At 38.5% G+C, this 23835-nt stretch overlaps 1 protein-coding gene across 1 annotated transcript in view; it reads left to right on the forward strand.

The window, feature by feature from the left end:
- MYOM2 (myomesin 2) overlaps nt 1–23835 on the forward strand; it is a 73286-nt gene that overhangs the window by 20132 nt on the left and 29319 nt on the right. The window contains exons 10-19 of the mRNA XM_072855763.1: nt 134–275; nt 1883–2082; nt 3233–3286; nt 5897–6024; nt 9036–9219; nt 12532–12706; nt 14121–14242; nt 15042–15062; nt 16424–16611; nt 20893–21019. Of these exons, the coding sequence (XP_072711864.1) occupies nt 134–275; nt 1883–2082; nt 3233–3286; nt 5897–6024; nt 9036–9219; nt 12532–12706; nt 14121–14242; nt 15042–15062; nt 16424–16611; nt 20893–21019 (1341 nt within the window). The remainder of the gene's footprint in view (nt 1–133; nt 276–1882; nt 2083–3232; nt 3287–5896; nt 6025–9035; nt 9220–12531; nt 12707–14120; nt 14243–15041; nt 15063–16423; nt 16612–20892; nt 21020–23835) is intronic.

The raw sequence follows: 23835 nt of genomic DNA on the forward strand, positions 1-23835 counted from the left end.
TGTGTAATGAAGTCTTTGGGCTCCCATTCATATAAACAAATAGCACAGTGACCTGGAAATCTTCCCTTTTGTCTTTGTGGTAGATTTCAGAGGAGTCAGAGTCAAAACTGATTTATTTTCATTTGTGGTCCAGATGCTGATGCATTGATCGCGGGAGCACCAGGGGCACCGATGGATGTTCAATGTCATGATGCTAACAGAGACTATGTTATTGTTACCTGGAAACCACCAAACACAACCAGTGAGAGCCCAGTCATTGGATATTTTGTTGACAAGTATGTAAATTGGGATTAATTTAATTTTGTTCATTGCCAAAAACATGTATATACTGAAGAAAAAAAAAATTACCATTATATCCTTCAATACCTGGGTTCTTTAGATATATTTTTACAGACCCTAGGCACTGGAACTCAGTTGCCTACTGTGTTAAATTACTAGATTGTTCCCTGGCAAACTTTTAGTCCAGATGATCTAGTACCTTCCCAGGCAATTCTGGGCACAGTCTGGGAGTTAGCAAGGGCCAGGGGCCGTTCCCAGTGATCATTTACAGGCAGCCACACTTTATCAGACACTAAAAATGTTCAATAGTATGGACGTGGCCAAATCAGAGAATGAGCCCTGGCAATATTTAATTTATAGAAGCCAGAATCCATGGGCATCTTGAATTAGATTTAGTCTCTTTAATCTGTATACTGCAAAAGCTGAAATCTAGATTATTACATTATCTTTTAATATCTGCCTTAACTGTGGTACACCGGGAGCTCAAGGCATGGGTCCCCAGGAGCTGGTAGTTTAAATCAGAATGGCAGTCCTCTCTCCTCCAGTCTGCTTTGCACTTTGCTGGGGTTTCAGCTCAGTGCAGGCAGCCCAGAATCAGGGGATCCAAATGCTATTTTGCATGTCTTTTCCACTGAAGTGCAGCTTGCCTCATGTAGCCAGAGCAGAACATCTGATCCTTAGTGCCTGAAACTGTCAGTCACCAAAAACATTACTGAAATGACTTCATAATGTATACTGCTCTACACTTAAAAGCAACACTTGCAGCTCATTGCCATTTGCTACCCTGTAATTTGGTCTAGTTGAGAGACAACTGTCTGGTAATTGCTGGAAAATGTTGGCTTATGAATAGCAGTAAGTATGAGGAAATTAACTTAAGTCCTGGGGACCCTACCATTTATATCCAATTTATGCAGTGCATAGATCATGGGAGTATTTAACCTATTTTGTATATAATCTAGTCAGCTGTGCTTTTTGACATTTTGCTTAGATTACTGCAGCATCACAGAGCCCTTGATCATGACCCTATTTTTCCTGGTACTGCCAGGGCAAAAGGCAGTCTTCTCCACAAAAGTTTATAGTAGCAGGACACAAAACAAATGTGTACACACAAAGGAGCCAGTATGAGGACATCACTCTGCTTCTTGATGACTCCTACACTCTGTGGCCCAACCATAGTTGGAGGGAAAAGCACAAAGATGCTTGCTTAAAAATATGACAAGAAAGAGATGGAAAAGATTAGATGAATGTTGCAATTTCAGCATGTTCTGCATGCATGGTGCATGTTAAAAATAGAAGTGAATAACTTGTTCTTTAGATGACAAGGAAGGGAATGGAAGGGAAGCAGAGAGAGTTGAAAAGGCCAAAAACCATGCAAGAAAAATGACCTTTCAATTGCATTATGAATAAATATAAGCAAGGCGGGAACTGGTTATCTGATCAGAGGAAAGAGTGTATAAAGTGTGTGACTTTCATTAATGAAGGTGTATGGTTTAGTTCCTCAACTTAGTGAGGGTGACTTCTGTCATTCTGACTTGATGTGTGTAGGATGATGTATATTTATTGTGGAATGATACTGATAAATGCTGTCTTCTGCTACTCCAAGATGTGAAGTAGGTTTGGAAAACTGGGTCCAGTGCAATGATGCTCCTGTAAAAATCTGCAAGTATCCTGTGACTGGTCTTTACGAGGGACGGTCTTACATATTCCGTGTGAGAGCAGTGAACAGTGCTGGCATTAGCAGGCCTTCTCGAGTCTCTGAGCCTGTTGCAGCTCTTGACCCCGTTGACCTGGAGAGAACACAAAGTAGGTTATGCAAGGCTGAAACAGATGTTGAATATTTGATCTTTTTTTTTTTTCAGATTCTGTTTTCTTAGTTAACCTAAAGAGCAGATTTTATTTCTTCCTTTGATTGAATATGTCACTAATTTCAAGGTGGTGGATGTAGTTGGAATGGCAAGGCCCATGCAGACAGTTTGGCAGGACCTGGGGACTCCATCTCAATTATGGCTGGTTTTGCTTAGCTTTAAATATAGACCCTCATTATCACAAGGAGAAAGGTTTTCAAAAGAGCTAATATGCCCTGCATCATTTGCACTGGGAGATGGGTCCTCAGATCCCATAAACTTCTACGTTTGCTGGTAGCAACTTTTGAAAAAGCTATTGAATATGTCTGTTTTAGTTAAAGAAAAAATAAAAATTGTCATATGAATTCACTGGCCCACAGACTGCTTTATTTTTCCACACCTTTTTTTCTCAGTGAAGCGCCAGTACTGGCACAAAGTCCCCATGCTACAGGTTGGGGAGTCTCTGATATTGTGACTTTTCTGGCAGATGGAAAAAGTCAATCTAATGGACAAGCTCTTTCTGAAAGCTGGTCTTGTGCTCAAGGCCACTGTAGATTGCAAAGGAGCCTTATGAGAGCTTCTCCATGAATAGAGTAATCTGGCTTGCTCTGGGGAGTAGTTTTATCGGTTTAGCCATGTCCTAAACCCCTGTGCAGATTGCGTATATCGTGTACTTGCACATCTTCTGTTTTGTGTGCTCCTTTTACTAACAAGGGAATTAAACTCATTATGAAGACTGCAGAGCACTGCCCCAAAGTTGCTTGTAAAATTTGAGTTGAATATGCTATGTTTCCATTAGCTTTATGATTAATTCCTATAACAAAAGTCTAATTCATGATACAATTGTTTACTAATCTGCCACAGAATTGAATCCATCTCTGTGACTATGATTATTGATTTTTAGTACTGTCTTACCATGCTCTGTTTTCCTATGAAAGTGAATGAAGCAGCATATGACATTGAGTTGACTCCATCTGTGGAAAGATTTAATAACAGAGTTATAGAAATAGAGGTATACAGGCTTTTGAACAGCTGATGAACAATAATTTGCAAAATTTGTAAATATATTAAACTGGTTCAAGAAACTAATTGAATATTTTGATTAACAGCTATTCATGTGGATGAAGGGCGAAAGATTGTGATCAGTAAGGATGACCTTGAAGGTATGTAGCATTTCTATGATTTCAGTCCATCTGTTTATATGCCAGGAATTTAGCATTATAATTAGAAACATAGCTTGAAAATAAATCTGCCTAGTGAATAAACTCTTTAAAATAATAAATACAGACAGATATTCTGGTTTGCAAGGCTGAGAGAACACAAGTGAAAGGTGAGGTCTGACAGGACAGAGATCATCACACCCTCAACAGCACTATCATTACGTGCTGACAGCATCTCCTCAACTTTTTGCTTTGGCTCTTCCCAAGTTTAAACAGCTGAACATCGCATTTGATCGCCCACATTTCCCTTTCTCCTATCCTTCTGGGAGCTAAATATAGCTTTTTAGACTGAATTTGATGACCTGAGCAAGTTATTTCCATTTTCATAAAAACTTATGCAATCCATCCCAATTAATTTAATTAATATATCCATCTGAATAGAGAGGTTGTTCTTAAGGTTAGGGTTGTACACTAAATATTTTTTCCTCAGGAGAACTGGAGAAATCACTGCCAACTTTTGAGATAAAGCCTGAGTTTCTTCTGTCTTTGGTTGTTTCTATATGTAGTGATTTTGGGGGGGGGCTCGGATAATGATCTTCTTCTCACTTAAACTGTCAAAAATGTTAACTATAATGGCTAGGTAGTAAAAAACCACCTCTGCCTACTCTCTTCCACAAAAGTTGTAAATCTGTAACTCAAATAATAACATAGTAAAAGAAAAACCACCTGACAACAGGTGTAGTTCAAAGGAGAATCAGACATTAAATGTTTTCTCCTGTGCACAAGTGGGACAGATGAAGTTTCTCTACTTTCACAGTGGTACCCTAAATTAATTGATATGGATATTATAGGATCAGAATCACATTATAGAATCTGAATACATTTGTCTTACTTGTTTGGCTTCCAAGAACATACTCCTGCTGTCAGGATTGCCTGAGAATGATCAGAAATGTTAAACAGCCACTCTGGTGTAAGCATGAATAATGATATTTGAATTTCTGTTTCATGAAGGTGCGTATTTAATAAAGGAGTATGAATATCCAAATACCTTTGTTTATATAGATCATTACTTTAATCTGCAAGATTGGAGACCATTTCTGAAAAAGTGATCTCATAGATCACAAATAGATTTCCTTTTTAGTGCCGGGTGATCTTCCATTCTGAGAGAGCAGGCTGTACCATCATGTTATATCATTAGAAATTATGTCAGCTTTAGGTTTTTCAAGTATGTAAGAAAACATGTTGAGATCTAGTTATATGAAATGAACTGGAAACCTTTTGACTTTATGCATTATGCTGTGAAGGATTACTATAATTTTCTTGACTGTATGTTGGCAATTTTGTCTTAAACTCAGACGATTCCTGTGCCTTTCTTAAAGAAAAAGTGTATTTGTAGGAAATCAAATATAGAAAGCATTGAGGGAAAATAAATTTCCTTTGGATATGTCAGTTTGCTTTTTAAAAAGTCTGATTTTGATTGGGAAACATGTACGATGAAATAACTTCAGTGTACATTTTGAGCCTGGTTAGTTCTACAGATGTTTATAAACTGTTAAAACATCACTTCCATGATTTAGAGATTATTATTGGAACATTTTTCTCTCTTTTAATGTCAAATCCTGAGCATTTAGAGGATATATGCTCCTTGCTAGCCTGAGAAGTGGCAAAATGTACCTTAAAAGAATGAAACTTTTTGCTTTCTCCATTGCAAGCCATAAAAATAATATTTGTAGGTATCTGCTGAGTTGCTATTTATGACCTGTTACCAAAAGGAAGTTTCTTCCGGGCTGCGTAGCTATGCCTGAAGCTGTCCGTCATAGGTCCAAGCCTCTCCTATCTAGTGCTGTTTTACACCATTGTAATCCCTTGGATAGCAAAACTGACTTCTTCTCACGCTCTGGTGGGTGAGCGTGACCACAGAGGACCACGCTAATTTCCTCCAGCCTGACCCAGCGATCCTGCCTCACGTTCCTGGTAACCCTGCAGGATGAGTGGGGAGAGGGGTTTGATCAGGCCACACCAACTGGTGGAGTCACCAGAGGGCTGGTGACATATTTTTATCTCTCTGATCCACAGTTTTTAGAAGTGCTTTAGACTATACAGCTGGTAATACCATCACGTTACAGGATACATTGCTAATAGATTCTTCCTTTTCTGCTTTCTGCTTTGTTTTAAGCTGTTTTTCTCCTTACTCTACTTCCCTTCCAGATATCTTCTTCTAGTCTAATTTCTTATAATAAGTCTTTGGACTTCTGTCTTTGATCAAAAAATATCTCTTATTTGCATATAGTGAGTAGTTTTTTTCCAAGGCATTCTGCCTAGCAGATAGAAGTAATTCACATGTGATCAAAGAAAAAGTGTGACAAATGCACAGGTTTTCAGGGGGCATATTTAACTTTTACTGAAAAAGTAAATAACTAACTTTTAATACTGATGATTCGTTTCTCAAAATTTAATTGAAGTGAGCAAGTGAACTGCACAGATGACATCATAGCCCCTAATAGCTGAGCATTGCACTACAGGGTGGGAGTTCAGAAAGATGAGCTGTAGCATGAGTGCTGACCCAGGGATTAATCTGCTGTTTAACACTTGCTACGTTTATCACTCTTCCAGGCGATATTCAGATTCCAGGCCCTCCCACCAATGTACATGCTTCAGAAATCAGCAAAACATATGTTGTACTCAGCTGGGATCCACCTGTTCCCCGTGGCAAGGAGCCACTGACGTATTTCATTGAGAAGGTACTGTACTGTACAGTGGCATTCGGCTGTAAGGTGTTTCATTGCTGTGTGCAATTACATTAAACTCATTTTTAGAACTACAGAATGAACAATAAAACTAACACTTTCTGAGGTCTCACAGGATTTGGTAATGGGATGTTAGAGAAGCGTGGACAATCAAATGTCTTATTACATGATTTAATGAGCATTGAAATTCAAGGTCTGGGGAAAAGGATGCCCCTGTGCTACTTGCCTACTGCTGTCTAAAATGAGAACAAACTACATGTGAAAGGTAGCGGTTTAATGGAAAGGAAACATCTTAAGATTTCACAATCCTACAGGCAAGACTGGAAGTTTGCAGTCTGCCGGTATTAAAGGGAAGTTTCTGTTAGTCCTGTGGTAGAGAAAGGAATAAACAGTGACTCATAATTTGATTCTCACTTTCCTTTTTGCAGGCTTATGGCACCCTCTGCTATACCCTGACATTTCCAATTTATTCCCTGTAAGGTCAGTGGAGAGGCAGATGCCTGTCTCAGCTTCACTGCTCCCTAGTAGTCTTCATGGCTGCCTTCCTCTTCCCTTTGACTTGACAGGGGACTTCAGTGATCACAGTAGGGGAGGTTTGTTCTTCTCCCATCTAAGCTAGTAAGATTTAGATACGTCTGTCCCCAAGCCAGGTTTCTAAATTAAGTATGTTAGATTACAGCCAGAGGTCATAATCTTTCCTCCTTGCTACAAAGTTTCCCCCGTAGGTAAATTGGGCCTCATACCTGACCTCTAACACTCTTACATGCCAAGCTATACTTAGGTTTTACGAATTATGCCTCTAACATATGCCCCCTCTTAATGATCCAGAAACACTAAAACTGTCCATAAAACTGCCACACATTCAATTTGCATCTTGAATACTGTGACAGCCTTTTCTCAGGCCCTTACCATGCAATTTTTTTTCTTCTCACATCTATTCAGCACATTCCTCCAAAGTTCATTTCCCAGCCAAGCATTCTGTTCACATCACTCCTCTTTTTGCACCCCCCATCTTGTCTTTTCCTTCTCAGTCACATCAAAATCTCCACTTCAAAAGACCTTTATAGCCCATCTCTACATTCTTCATCATCCCTTACCTGCTGGATGTTGAACCAATAGGTGTAAAGTGAGGTCCAGTCACTAGTTAAATTTTCCAGCAAGCATGTCCATGATTTCTCCCACTCTGCCTTTCACATTCAAAAGAAGTAATGAAAATTTCCATAGAAATAAGTATCTGGTTTTCTTTCTATGCAATAAAATAGCATGTCTTCCTTGTACTTATTCCCAGTTGCATACATCTGCTCTTATCTATAAACTTCAAGCATACTGACTTAAGGATTTTGAACCAGTTCTTGGCATGCAAATACCTCATTATTTCCAGAATATGCAGAAATAGCCCAGATTAAAAGCTCAGATGTAGATTTCCATTGAATGGACACCTACACTTGGTTGGTTGAATTTCATTCTAAGTAGGAATTGGAAAATATATGTATCTGCTTGTTTTACAGACATAGCTTTATATAGCTCCAGAACCAGCATAGAGCAATGACAATGATGAACAAACAAGTCTTAATTAAATGCCAAACTTACTGAGGGAAAGTGAGAATGAGGACTGAAAGGCTATTATTAGAAAAAAAAGTTCATTATACTAATTAATACCTGAATGTAAAATATTTTTGCATATAAATAACATATATATGAATAACTCAGTTCATAGGTGAATGTTTGTTTTTTGCTTTCCACAGTCATCTGTTAATTTAGAAAAGCACAATTTCTAATTAATTTACTTCAAATAAAGAAGACTAATTCCTGAAGAATAAAAATGAATTTTTAAAGGCTTCAAGAAACACAAAATGGAAACAAGTTCTCTATGCTGTATAGCAATGTTCCCTTAAAATCATTATTTAACAGATAAATAAAATCAAACTACAGAATAAAATGTGATGTTGATTCTTTCCTCTGTGAAAATGAAATACAATGATTAACATTTTTCATGCCAGAAAGTAAAATGTATGACAAAATAATGTTTATTTTGTATTTTCCATCCTTTTATTATCAAGAAAATGGATGTTATATTCCTTTTTTCTGTTGAGAACACTAGGTGGGTTCAGTATCTATGAAAAAGATTTTGATCTACGGGCTCCAGCTGCTTACATTTTTATTATTTATCTACAGTAGGTCTCATTATATGCAGGGTAGTTTCCAAGCACCCATGAAACACTGTTCCTCCTCTAAGAAGTTCACAGTCTATCGTGTTTTGTTCCCAGACTCTCTGTTCCAAAATTTTAGAAACATTTAATTTGTATGCACCTTTCTGTGTTTGAAGGAAATTTTATTTAAGTTATTTACCGGACATTTGGGTTTTACTAAAATTGCTGAAAGATTCCATGACAACAAAAAATTTTTGGTTTGGGTCAACAGTTTATCTGGGGAACCTAATGGACAGCAGACTTTTCTCAGAGTGCTGGTTTGCTGGGTCTCTTCCATGTGCAGTTGTGATGATGATTAGCTCAGCTGCTGCACTGAGAATATTCAAAAGTAATTATTTCATTTGATGAATTCTTTTAGGGACATGACCTTACTCAACAGAATACATAAAGCAGTGAGTAAAGTAACATCCCCCTCCCTAGCTTTCTGCAGAATTTGGATTAGGACTTGCTTGCTTTATACTGAAACTTTGGGTGTTCAAGTGAGTTTTGCAGGACATGAGAGTAATTCTTTTGGGACCAATCACTGTTGACAGTCATGGCCCTAACTGAAGGCTGGCTGTATGTACAAGTGTGCATATATTGAAGTCTAGACAGGCAGGGAGACAGGGAGGTACTCAGACCTTTTTGTAGAGTAATGGAATGCATGAGCTATGAGAATTTGCATACGTTAAAGTGAGGCATTTGAGAGTGATCCTTCTCTTATAGCTCTTAAATTCATGACAGGATGCAATACAGCAATATGTTCATTTTTTGACAGTTCACAGAAGTGATTCACAGTCTTTCTTTTTTTTGTAGTCCATGGTTGGCAGTGGCAGCTGGCAAAGAGTCAATGCACAGGTTGCAGTAAAATCTCCTCGCTATGCAGTGTTTGACCTTGCAGAAGGAAAATCATATGTTTTCCGAGTCTTGTCAGCAAACAAGCATGGCATCAGTGATCCATCTGAAATCACAAAACCTATTCAACCACAAGATACCATTGGTAAGGCATTAATTGTAAGGCATTAGTATTAAATACAGTTGATATTTTACAAAATGGAAACAGACAACTCTCATTATAATTAGATTAGTATAATTACAATAATAGTAATTGAATCAATTTGTGTTCAATACTGTGAGAGATATCAAAAAGACCAAGATGCTAAATTTTAGAAAAATCCCAAAATTTTCCTAATGATCACAAGTCTCCTTGCTGAGACCAATAATTGTTAAAAAGTTAAATTAATTTTAGTTATTCATTCTTCAGAGTGCTCTATTAATGTGACTTGTCAAAAAAGAAGATAATACAGGTTAATCACTAACTTAGATAATTATATTGTCTGGCTCAGGTAATTATATACTACCTAATTCCCTACAGTTTCAGCTAGATAAGGTAGCCTTTCATTTCTTTCTTAGTATTCTAAGTTGCAAATTGCTGCCAGTGCAGAATTCCTGTGGCATGCAGATGAGTAGATTTCAAGGATAGGGGAAGATACATCTACATATTCAGTGGTAACTTTCCAAATGAAAATGAAGTGTTTATCTTGGGGCCACATTCAAAAACACAAGTGAAAATGTAGGGAGTGGTTATTCATCTTGTTGGTCAAATATTTGGTTTGCTCTTGCAGTTTTGCAGAGGTCACATATAACAGGCCCATGCATTGACAGATGCCACCTTAAAAGCACATATCTTACTACTACACTTACTAGAAATATAATAAATATTTACAATATCTGATATACCATAGTTCACTAGATGTTGATAAATACAGCCTTCTTAATGTTTACCATAATTTAAAAAAATATAATGCATAACCTTTAGCTTGATCTTTAACTATACATGATGAAATAAAAGCATCTTTTGCTTTTATGTATTCTTGATTTGATGTCTCATTAATGCATATAAATTATTTAAACCATTCAACATTCCCCAAGGTAGGGAAGAAAAATACTGTATTTATTTCGCTTAGTACAGAAAATAGGCTATCCCTTAGGGGTTAATGCAAGACGTTCTGAATAAATCATAGCTATAGCTGAAAGCAGAAAGCAGAAGATGCTATTTTAAAGAGAAGCTCCAGGAGTATTTTCAGAGGTGGAGTTTACCACCTGAGCTAAAATACATCAGACACACATGGCTCCTTTTAGTTACCTGCACATAGTGCCATTTGACATTCCTGAGGGTAGCTGTGACAACTTCATGGGGATGGCAATCATTACACAGGAATTATGGGTAGCTTTCTCTCTTGAGCAGAAACTAGAGGATGGATGTAGTATCCTAGGCCATCCAAAATGACCCCTAATATTATGCAATTGGCTTGAGTGGTAAAAGAGTATTCAGTTTGAGATTAACATCTAAATTTAGGTGTTTCCATGTAGGCATCTACAGATGCTCTAGATGTCTCTGCTCTCACTGTGGCAATTGGAGCCTGCAATTTAAGTTGGCACCCAGCTATGGAGTGTCTACATGGGGGTGAGATGAATCATTTTCAGCACTCTACCAACCACTGATCAGAGGCTCAGTTTAATTGGCCAAACAGACATCTACTACCTTTTCAAATGCTTTCAGTTTGCCATTTCAGAGGGGTGTAGGTATTCAGTATCTCCTGAGTCATATCTAGCAGCTCCATGAAGAAGTCTCATATGCTCTAAAATGGCCCTAAATAAATTTGTTTGGGTAACTGAATGAAGCCCTAGCTCTTTGACTATAATGGCAGCTTAAGAACATGTGCTTGTAGACACTTACACATAAACTCCTAAATATAGATACCTTTATCTCAAACTGAACCCATTTGATCTTACAGACTTACTGCATAACGTACAGTAGTGTGTATTATTTTTTATTTTGAGATTGAAAGACTAAATGAAAAAAATGCTGCCTTTCTTTTGTTTCACGCTGCTTGTAGTTCTCCACAATATATCCATCTGAGGAAAATAAAATGCCTTCAATAGGCAAGTGCTGGATGCCTCTCTTAACCTATCATGAAAGGCTGAGACACTGCCTTAGTTCCTTACATTATGAAAGCTCAGATAGATATTTTATAGTGTACAGACTGTGTGTTGGCCCTTACTAAGATTTTTTTTCCATTTAGGTCTTGATGTTTCTGGTTCTATTTATGCACATTCAGGGTGTTTAGGTCAATATAAACCAACAGTGAACTTACATTGCATGTAAAGTGAACTGCGTACTATGCTACATTGGGAGAACTGTAGTCAACAGATGGAAGGAAGCTTTATCCACTTCTGATCGGTGCTGCTGAGGTTGATCCTGGAGTATTGGTTCCAGTTTTGGCTCCCTTAGTCTAGAGGGATGGATGTAGAGGAACTGGAGAGGTCCACTGGATGGCAACCAAGATGGCCAGGGGCCTGGACGTTATGATCTGTGAAGAGAGGTGGAGGTAGCTGGGCTTGTTTAGTGTGGTGACTTACAAAGATGATGGTGCTGAACTGTTCTCAGCAATGCCAGATGACAAAAAAAAGAGGCAACAGGCACAAATTGTAGCTGTGTAAATACAGGTTGGACATACTCTCTTAGTGAAAAAGTTGCAAGAGCGCAGTTCTGGAAGAGGTTGTGCAGGGAAGCTGTGAAATCTCCATTGTCAGAAGTTTTCAAGACTCAGACAAACCCGTGACTGACAATCCAGTTTAGTGTTGGTGATAATCCCACTCTCAGTGATAGGTTGGACTAGATGATCCCCAGAGATCCCTTCCAACCAATGTTCCTATGCTTCTGTGAAATCCATCTAGCTAAGTTTAGATAAACACTTAGCATTCAAACATATGCTTAAAGTTGTCCTGAAAAGCTGGCCTTTTCTGAATTGGGGTTGTCATTAGTTGACTGTAAGGCAGTATTTCTTAATACTCATTATATCATACCTCTACAGTTTATGTGCATTTCTTACCGATGCAGTAGTGCTACAGGGACATAAGCTACGCATAAACCTCTTATTTGAGAGAGAACATTTTCATATCTGTATGCCTTTATCCACACTGATATTTGAAAACATGTTCTCCTATAACTCACTCCTCAGAAAACCTATATAGAATCAGACAGGTAGGGAGCCTCATAGCTTAGAGTAAGTTTACTCTAAGTAAACAAATGGAAAAATAAATATATTTATAAACATTTATATAGAAGTATCCAGACTTACAGTGAAACAAATATACTAAAATATATATAATATATCAATATTAACATGGTAGGAGAAGTCATAGCTGTAGTAATTAAATATGATAAAGGTGTACAGTGTTGCATCTACCTCAGCTTACTTTTATTTTTATGTATTTCATAACAGTATGTTTTCTCTCTTTTTCTTAGTTGTACCATCTGCACCTGGTCAGGTAGTGGCCACAAGGAATACAAAAACATCAGTTATAGTTCAATGGGATAAACCAAAACATGAAGAGGATTTATATGGCTACTACATTGACTATTCTGTGGTGGGATCAAATCACTGGGAACCTAGTAACCATAAACCTATTAAATATAACAGGTATTGACAATAATTCTGTATTTTGAGGAGGTTTGAAAACAGTAAGAAATTTTTAAGCCAATTTATGTGCTAAGCAATGGTGTTATCATGGAAGGTGAATGTTGAATGAATGTGAAGCAAAACAGCCTGCAGACTCTCAGAGCTAAGCTTTTCAGATTGCAGGGCGGACTTTCTCCCCCCCTCCGCCCCCTTTTTTTTTTCCTCCAAAGAGAAGCATCTTTTGTCTATTCCATGACTTTGAGTTATAAAAGCAGGTTCTAGAGACATGATTCTGTATGTCTTGGACATGAGTAAGCATAAAATGAATGCCTTTCTTAAAGTCTGAATTATGTTGTGGTGTAAACAGACGTGATGCACATGAGGAAGAGTATGAGAAGGAAAGGCAACTCAAAAGCTTTTCAAGGTGTTTCCTCCTGGAGCACATAGGCCATGGACATCAGGGCAAAAGGCCATGTCTGCTACAAACATGGTGGGGAAAGTACTTCCGCTTGCTGCTGACACTGCTTTGCAGGAAATCCAAGTGTCCCATCCCAGAAACATCAGGGCTCCTTGACCTGCTACATCTATGGATAAAGGACAGTAGCCTCCGTTTCTAGTTCCCTTGACATGACGCTAGTTCTGTCTATTTCTGATGCTTTCTTACTCCCTTCTGAAAATATCACACTTCATTATATGATTCTTCAAGTAATTTCCTTTGTGACAATCATGCTTACTTTTATTGGAATCACTCACCAAATGCAATGTGTGAGTGAGTGAGTTTAGATGTGTAATTTATATTTTCTTACGGGCATATAACAAGCACATCATGTTGTTTAGTGTATTTTGTCAGTTATTAATTAATTTTGAGTGACTTTGTATTCTGCTGAATCCTTTGATCAAGTAGTCAAGGAATTTGATCAAAGAAAAAATAGAGACAAATTCTTGGTCAAAGGGATTGGGACAGCACAAAAATATAAAAAAAACATTTCATTTGTTCATATGTAGACATATCCTACAATAGAATAGTTCTGACTATTCTATCTGCTACAATAATTACCTAGAACCTCAGATCAAAACTGAAAGCTATTTTTGATAGTGACTATGAAAATACAATGAAAAATATAGTCCCTTCCAAAGATAGATTAGAATTTAGCAAGCCAAAGTTCAAGGGCAATATATTATAGTTTTTCTGACTCTACCTGGTAGATCAGCACTAGCAATTTAATGAGTACTGTGACTTTTGTTCCAGTATCCCATCCAATTATATTGTACTACATCACATCATTGTATTACGGTTTCCCTCTTGGAAATATTTTCCTTTGTGAAGCATTCATGAAGTTGAGCTTTCTTATTATTGCCAAGATTTCATATTACAGCACAGAATGGTTCCTGTAAAATATATACTGATACGTGATGCTATTTTTATTTAACCCAGGTTTGTTGTTCATGGTTTGGAAACTGGAGAGCAGTACGTCTTCCGTGTGAAAGCTGTGAATGCTGTAGGATTCAGTGAAAACTCACAGGAGTCGGAGGCTATAACAGTACAGGCAGCCCTTAGTAAGTACGATTCTGTGCAACTCAGCTTCTTGTTTCTTGAATGAGTTACATACTTTCAGCAATCAACTCCTTTGGTCTCATTTGCTATAATGGTAAATTTGCAGCTATTGGGCATATCTCCTTAATGAAGTTTATGCTCTGGCATGTGGCTGTTCTACAGATAAAAGACATTGTTAAAAAAAAAGAAAAGTTATTCATAATATCTGGTAGAAATATTGGGTCAGATTCACTATTATGACCAGGCTGCCTTCTGCTCCTTAGTTATAACAAAGAAACTGTAAATCTTGGTTGAGTTTGACAAGTAGCTTCTGAGTGATTTGGAGTGGTGGAAATCAGGTTAGTGCAGAATCTGCTCAGTTTAGAAGAGTTTCAGGAAACTTCGTTACTGTGTGGCTGGACCAAACAGAAAATTCCCTTTGGCTACTCCAGGTTGGAGCACAATCTACCTCCTCTGGTACCCTGCAAGCAAAATTTCAGTGTAAGAACAATCCATTGTGCAACCTTCAGTAGGAATGATACATGCTGAGTGGAGGGCTGGATAATTATTTAGAACAAAAAGTACACAGATCTGGGCTACTGTGGTCCAGTTTTCATTTCTGCACAGTTTCATTTTCATACTGAAAAATTTAAAATAGTACACCTTTTCCCCACCTGAATGGCCTCCACCTCTTGGAGAAGAAGACCAAAAGGCATACTTGTCAGAAATAATCCTCTAAAAGATCTATAATTCATAATGACTATTAGAAGATAAATTTGGATGAGATGTTACTGATGAACTTACTCGATTTGATTTTTTTAGGACAAAGTGTGTCTCATATGGGTAGGTGGTGCACAAACACTTTCACATCTATCACCCCTATGTCGTAAATGCACTTGCACCTTTTATTTTGTCACTGTGTGTTTTGAAGATGAGGGTTGCATGGAGTATGTCACCAAGCACAGAGCACATGGATCTTACACAAACCTATGGGATGTGGATGGCTTTTATCCATTTTGGTAACCTTAACAGCAATTTAGCAGGACTATTTATAGGTGACTTGCATGGACAGAATATTTCTGCAGTATTATTTTAAGGGAATTTATAGGAGTTTGCTATGGTCATTCTTATTTACCAAGAAGTGCTAATAATTGCAAAGGCCATGTTTTATGGCCTCTGAGTATAACACCACATTTGAAAAAAAGAACAAAAGGCCAGTTCTGCTGATTACTATCTGTTTTCATGCTGATCACTAGTACAGCTACAAGATCAGGGACTGTATTAAGGGCCTCTGCTAACATATTCTCTTCTGAATGAGGTAAGTCACATTCTCTCAAGTTATACTGGTAATTCAGCTGAAAATATCAGATGAGCTTTATGGGCAGGAGCTTAGCCTGTACTGACTGCAGCACAACAGGGTCAAGAAAGGGGTTTCTTTGGGCAAACTTTCATGCATGGATGGCAAATACAAAACAGCGCTTGGTAGATAGGGTGTTTGCTAGTAGTAGGGGTGTAAAAAGCTCAGGAAAACAGTCTTTATCTCTAGGAAGATGCCTGGGTGACATTTCTGCTTCTGTTACAGATGGGAGTAAACTCATGAAGGTAAACTCATGAAGGAAATGTCTTTTCTACCTCAACATAGGTTAAGCTAGTGAAAGCCTAAATATTTTCTATTCCTTATAGGGCAGAAAGCACTCTCAGTCTGAAGTAGGCATATAATATGGGGATAGGAGAGGAAAACCATGAAGGCCATAGATCAGACAGTCATATGACTTAATTTCATTCAAGTACATAGCCTTTTTTTTTTACTTATTGGGTGATTCTTACTGAATTCCAAAAGTACTTCAGCAGCCTATTTGGTTCTTAGCAGGAAAAGATCTTCTGATCCATTTCAATCTTTTGGCATAATGTTTGGTCTGGAGACACTTTTGCTGTCATTACCATTTCCATACCAAAGATCATCTATTCCTTCTTGCTATCTCCTGCGAGGGCAGCACGTTAGGCAAATGTTTAAAAAGCTTCCACATTTATGTTTGGAGATAAAATTAATGTTGATTAGCAGCTTTACAACTATTTCATTACTGATATGCAACTGATAGCAATATGCTGCAGAAAACAAAAGCAATACAAACAATGCTAAACAACAACTACACTGCAGTGTTTTAGACTCTGTTCTAACTCTCAGGATGCTTATTTCCTTATAGCTTGTCCATCATATCCTCATGGTATCACACTTCTGAACTGTGATGGTCATTCAATGACCCTTGGCTGGAAAGCACCAAAGTACAGTGGAGGTTCACCAATTCTTGGTTATTATATGGATAAACGGGAAGCTAACCATCAAAACTGGCATGAAGTCAATTCTTCCCTTATTACCCGGACGATTTATACGGTTGGTACTTTTTAATCATTATCTTTCTGGAGTTGATTTGTACTATTTCTTTGCTTTTGGCAGAGTTTTACTTTCTTGCAGAGATTTTATTTAAATACTAACTACAACAAAAACAGGCCCTTCCATTGTGTATTTTGGAGTGCCACAAGCCTAGAAAATGGGGTACAGAATCAGTGCCATCCCCTGGTATGAAATTCTAAGACCAATAAGGCCATTCAGATGAGGAAACTTTTGAGGAAAAAGTTGTGAAGCACATTTTTCACAAAGAACAAGATGAGGTATAAAATGCTTCATGAACTATATTCATTAACGAGCACTACATGTATCACTACTGTAATAACACGCAGAGAAAGGATGGAAGCATTTAGCAGGACAGATGACCGTGCTGTCTGTAGAACTGGAGACTTGTAAGTGAAATGGAGATGGGCTGAGAACAAATGTAACTGTCCCTGTTCTTACTCTAAAAATCTGCCTTCAGCTGGAAAGGGAAGTATATTAATAAACCTAGCATTATGCCTCATCGCCTCCTTTCCAGAGTACCAGAGCCATGATTTTAGTTTTGAAATAAATTACTTCTGGTTGCGCTTACAATGTATTCAATGTTTCTTAAAAGAGGAAAATTTTGATGTGAACTTCCATGAAGAAAGGTTAGGAAGATAGGGTGTAGCAAGTAATTAATCAATCTGACGCTTATTAAATTAAGTTAAACAATCAGATTTTATTCCCAAATACTTCTTAAAATTATTTCTGCAAGTCAGAAACTTTCCTATAAACCTCAGGGCATAAGTAAGTCTTTAGCAGATATTTGACACTAAAGTAGAAAATAATGCTGCAGATGAGCTCAGGAAGAAAGTTTCATGCACAGAAGGCAGCCGGCAATACTCAGGTGTATGTATGCTTGTGACTGAGTTTGTAACTGGCACCTCTGACATTGCAGATGGAGCATGGATATTGAGAAATAAAAAACGGCAGGTAGGATAGGCATGAAAGGGCAATACTAAGCAATGCTTTCCAGATATTTTAATTTTTTAATGCATTTGTAAACAAATGAGTGATGTAAATTAAGGGAAACCATTCAGAGTTTAATTAATTGGATATTTAAGTCTCAGTCCTTCCAGTAACTGCCTGAAGGTGCATCTTAATACATTAGTTTGAATGACTAGAATCTGAAATACTGATGGGAAATAAAAGCAAGACAGCTTTTAGTAGCACAGAATATTTTATGACATACTGCAAGCAGAGAAGGCCCTGAGATATACACTACAGCACCAGGAAATCACTAAAGGTTTAAACCTCTCTGATTAAATAATTCTATGGGAACCCCACAAATATTTTTTCCCTTAATAACCTGGGATTTCAAAACCATTTTTACAGGCTGAGCTGTTATTCTCTCTTGTGAATCACTACATAGCTCTCTATCTTCAGGAAATTCTGTCTAAATTGTATTAGTGCCTGACTTTTCCTAGCTTACGTTGTTTGCTTTGGTCTTGTATTTGATGCTACCTGTGGTGGGTTGACCCTGGCTGGACGCCAGGTGCCCAGCAAAGCTGCTCTATCACTTCCCTCCTCAGCTGGACAGGGGAGAGAAAATATAACGAAAGGCTCATGGGTCGAGATAAGGACAGGGAGAAATCACTCACCAATTACCATCTGTCATGGTTTAACCCCAGCCAGCAACGACACAGCCGCTCGCTCACTCCACCCCAGTGGGATGGGGAGAGAATTGGAAGAGTAAAAGTGAGAACACTTATGGGTTGAGATAAGAACAGTTTAATAATGGAAATAAAATATTATAATAATAATAACAGTAACAATAATAATTTTAATGAAAAGGACAATAACAAAAAGAGAGAGAAATAAAACTCAGGAAAAAAACAAGTGATGCAACCACTCACCACCCGCTGACTGATGCCCAGCCAGTGCCCGAGCAGCGATCGCTGCCCCCTGGACAACTCCCCCTGGTTTATATACTGAGCATGACGTCGTATGGTATGGAATAGCCCTTCCATAGGCCAGTTGGGGTCAGCTGTCCTGGCTGTGCCCCCTCCCAGCTTCTTGTGCACCTGGCAGAGCATGGGAAGCTGAAAAGTCCTTGATTTAGTATAAGCACTACTTAGCAACAGCCAAAACATCAGTGTGTTATCAACATTATTCTCATACTATATCCAAAACAGCACTATACCAGCTACTAGGAAGAAAATTAACTCTATCCCAGCCGAAACCAGGACACCATCACAGGCAAAACAGACTTGAATTGGGGAAATTAATTTAGTTTATTACCCATTAAATCAGAGCAAGATAATGAGAAATAAAACCAAATCTTAAAAACTCCTTCCACCCACCCCTCCCTTCTTTCCAGGCTGAACTTAACTCCCGATTTCTCTACCTCCTCCCCACGAGTGGCGCAGGGGGATGGGGAATGGGGGTTGCGGTCAGTTCATCACACGTTGTCTCTGCCGCTCCTTCCTCCTCAGGGGAGGACTCCTCACACTCTTCCCCTGCTCCAGTGTGGGGTCCCTCCCACAGGAGACAGTTCTCCACGAACTTCTCCAACACGAGTCCTTCCCACAGGCTACAGTTTTTCACAAACTGCTCCAGCATGGGTTCCTTCCATGGGGTGCAGTCCTTCAGGAACAGACTGCTCCAGCATGGGACCCCACGGGGTCACAAGTCCTGCCAGAAAACGTGCTCCAGCGTGGGCTCCTCTCTCCACGGGTGCACAGCTCCTGCCAGGAGCCTGCTCCAGCATGGGCTTCCCACAGGGTCACAGCCTCCTTCGGGCATCCACCTGCTCTGGCGTGGGGTCCTCCACAGGCTGCAGGTGGATATCTGCTCCACCATTAACCTCCATATGCTGCAGGGCAACAGTCTCCCTCACCATGGTCTTCACCACAGGCTGCAGGGGAATCTCTGCTCTGGAGCCTGGAGCACCTCCTCCCCTCCTTCTTCACTGACCTTGGTGTCTGCAGAGTTGTTCCTCTCACATATTCTCACTCCTCTCTCCAGCTGCTGTTGCACAGCAACTTTTCCCCCTTCTTAAATACGTTATCACAGAGGCACTACCACTGTTGCTGATGGGCTCGGCCTTGGCCAGTGGCAGATCCGTCTTGGAGCCGGTTGGCATTGGCTCTGTTGGACATGGGGGAAGCTTCTGGCAGCTTCTTACAGAACCCACCCCGGTAGCCCCCCCACTACCAAAACCTTGCCGCGCAAACCCAATACACTGGCCCATAATTTGTTTGTTATCATGCCATCATATGTTTTTACTATTAAAAAAATGACACCAAAATCCTTTTTTATCTCACATTTTCCCAGAGAATATATTTATAGTGTATTAATGAAAATCTAAAACTGTTCAGTATCTCCACTAGAAGCATGACTCTCAGCTGCCTCTTTCTCTTGAGACATATGATGAAATATAATTCTGGGAAAATTATGCAGAGGACTGAGGTGTAGAAGACTTGTTTATTGTATTTAGGTGGTTTGGAAGAGGAAGGATGGAAGAGGGCTGCTACCATTAGGCACTCAGGGTGTCAAGAAGCTCATGCCTTATAGCTTATCTACCTTGAACTCAAAATCTGAGATGGTGATGTAGTGATGGACTCATTAGATAAGTCAGGGTTCATTTACCAGGGACGTTTGCAGAGGTATAGCACGGATTCTGGTCATCCCATTTCCAGTGCTTACTTCCTCACTTTGTAATGGTAGGTAATATTAAGAGAAAGATGCATACAAGCCAGAAAAAATTACAGAGAGAATCTTTCCCAGAGTTGTATCACCACACTGCTGAACTAATTGGATTGGCTTTTTCTTTAGTTTCCTGTTGTTTTCCTTTCTTCCCTGGTCAGTCCACTATAACCTCTTGAGACCAAAACACCATTTGAACTCTTGCTTAAGTGAACAGCTTATGAATAGTCATTCATAAGCAATGCAAGAAGGTATTTCATGTTAGAACACTCACCCATAAGCATCTACTAGTGGTCATTCATTGAGTGGGCTCCCTGGACCTTTGCTCTAACCTTTTACAGCCTCTCATGCCAATATATTGAGAGTTGTTATTCCTAGGATGATGTGGCTGAAACACGGAAGTACAATGTAGATCTCTGCAGTGTGTTTGGTTTAAGAGTAAAATCTTCAAATTAGATCCTTCCAGTAATCCAGCCCAGCAGTAAGGCCTGATAATTAATTAACCAATGTCAGGATGCATATTTTTAGGTATTTAATTTATTAAAAGAATATAGATCATGGCTTTTGATATATTGATTTGTTTTCTCAAAAAAGGTAGAGGATTTGACAGAAGGCGCCTTCTATGAATTCAAAGTTGCTGCAGCAAATCTGGTTGGAATAGGTCAACCTTCAGATCCCAGTGAGCACTTTAAGTGTAAAGCCTGGACTATGCCAGAACCTGGTAAGTCTATTAGTTCCTCATGAATTTCCATTCAATATAAACTCCTTAAAACACAGTCAGTGCAATGTTCTAGCCAAACTCTGCTGGATGTCTGTTGGTTCATTTCTGCCATAATACCTGTTGAGATTGCCATTGCTTCCGAGATCTCCTGTTAAAAGCTACCTCCACATTCCCACTGATGACATTGAATGTCCTGGGAAGTGGGTGACCTCTACTTAGTTTGCTGAGTGCCTCCTTCTTTCACTGCCCACATCAGCTCAGAGCAGAAAGTCTTCAGCCTTTAGTCTGTTTTTATGTCTATGAGCTCTTCACCTCCAGCCCTACAAGCTCCACCTCACAGTCACCACCTATACAATACATAGGCATCCTTGCACCATAATGGCAGTCTATTAAGAATATTCCTGGAGTTTCAGACTCCAAACCTATGTTTTTTGTTCATAAATAAGACACAACAGGGGACTGTTTCTCAACACAGAGGCAAGTAGCACAATGTAGCTCACACTTTACAGCTAAAGTCTCTCAGTCTCAACTAGTGTGCCCTTATTTATGTGTTTTCCCCAGATTGTACCCAGGTGTTACCTGAGAGATTATTATTAGTCACGTGTCAGAACAAATGTGCTAACAAACACACAGTAGGATTGACTGCGTGCTAGTATGCAAACCTGCGTTTACGTTGTCTGTAGTTTAGCAGTGTAGATGTAGCTAAAGACTGTTAATTGCCATACTAACTCTGTACAATATGTTAAATAAGCAGTACTGTGAATTCAGGACCCCCAGCAAAAGAAAGTGAAACTTTAGTCTACCTCATGTGAGCACATAAATTTGTGCCTAAATGTTAGACATCTAGGGAACTGGGTAATGTTTGAGTTCCATAAATAATCTACGAAAGAGTTTCTGAAGGCCCATCTGCTTATTTTATAATACCATCGCTCATACTGAGCAACACTTTTGCTGAAGCTATTTCTGATGTCTGGTACTGATTTGCCTAAACAAAGGGTGTCACAGTGTAGCCTATAATGAAAACACAGGAACCTACCACTTTAATATATTTCTACCTTCTTTTCCCCAAAATGCTGTAAAATACTGCTGCGTTGTTAAATTGAATTCTATTTATGACATTGAGCTTTGGTATGCAATTAAGGATCCATTCTAATACTTGTTTATGTCATCAGGAGCAGTCTGACACCTACACACATCTGTTTCATACCTAAATGTTCATGCAGTTATTTTCTCAGTAAAGAAAAAAAAATCCAACCCCTAAATCTGGTTTTGTAAAACTATTGGAATTTTTAGTGATTTCAAAAAGGCATAATTAGCATAAGAAGGCAGGAAAATTTCAGTTTTCTTTTCTATGTTATATGTAAAAAGTAATTCTTGCCTGGAACAAGAAACAATTCAGTAAGATCATGGAATCACTTACTAGGAAAGACTCTCAAATGTAATCTAATTCAACTGCTTGCCCCCACACAGGATCAGCTATACCTATCTCATTGGCAGAGGCTTGTCTAATCCATCCTTAAAGACTTCTACTCATGAAAAAGTCCAGGTTCTTTGGACAGGATCTATTCCTAATCTTACCATGCTTACAGTTTAAGTTTTTCTAATATTCCTGAATCTTTCTTCCTGCCATTTAAGCCTGTTTGCTTCTTGTCCTGTCCACCAAGGACATGAAGAGAGATTATTCTTTTCCCCTTGGCAATAGCTTTTCTATGTGTTTAAAGACTTTATCAGACCCCTAGCTTTCCCCTTAAATTGACAAAATCCAGTTCATGCAACCTTTCCCCATAGATCATGTATTCCCTATCTCTGAATAAACACTTTTTTTGCTGTTCTTTGAACTTTTTCTAGTTAGTTCATGTCTTTCTTGAATGACAGCACACAAACTGGAGACATTATTTCAAATAAAGTTTTTTCAATGCTAAGCAGAGAAATGGTAACTCCACACCTCCTACAATTATTTGCCTGCTTACAAATTCCTTTCTATTTGTCTTTTTTAAAACAATTACACTGTTATGCTAAGTTCCAAGTTTACTTATTTTTAATGCCCAGATTCTTTTCTGCAAAACTGCTTGTCAGAGAGTTGTTCTCCATGCTTTCTAGCTAAATTCTTCTAAGTTCATAAATCTTACCTTCTGGATTTAATGACACGGCAAAGCTGTCTATAACAAAATGTTTAATCTCCTGACCTTAACTCCTTTTGGGTGAATCACATTTTCTTATAATTTTGTAATATTTAGTATAAATGCATCATCAGTGGAACAATTATTTTCCTTAAAGAAAGGACCTGTGATTTATACTCTCTACAGTGTTTTCAAAACATCAGCAAAATTGCCTAGTGTGTAAACAAGTGAAGATTGTCCTTCATTTTAAATGATATATAAAGAAATAAAATAAAAGGCACTTTCAGGAAATGAAGAGAGTGAAATTTCCATTTTCATAATGAACAAACTGACCTTTCTACTCCTTGGCTAATTACATTGTTCTCATTATGAAACTAGCTGAACTAGAAACTAGAGAGCATTCTTAACCATTCTTCCTGCTTAAAAAAACACCACAAACAAACAATACCCTCATCCTTCCCAGATTGCCAAACCTGTTAAAATATTTCACAAGCCTTTTTTAGAATAAGTTTTTAAAGAATGGCTTAGCAATAATGAAATTAAATAATCGAGATTTAAGACTGGGAGAAAGAGGCTGACCCTCTTCCCTGACTTACTAAAGATACTGAAGACTAATGTAATGTGACTGCAATATACTCCCAGTGTGAACAAAATATTCTTCCACCTTTTGATATGGAAGGGAGGTTTCCTTAGAAA

This window comes from Ciconia boyciana, chromosome 3, assembly GCF_034638445.1.
Source record: "Ciconia boyciana chromosome 3, ASM3463844v1, whole genome shotgun sequence".
Classification (NCBI taxonomy): domain Eukaryota; kingdom Metazoa; phylum Chordata; class Aves; order Ciconiiformes; family Ciconiidae; genus Ciconia; species Ciconia boyciana.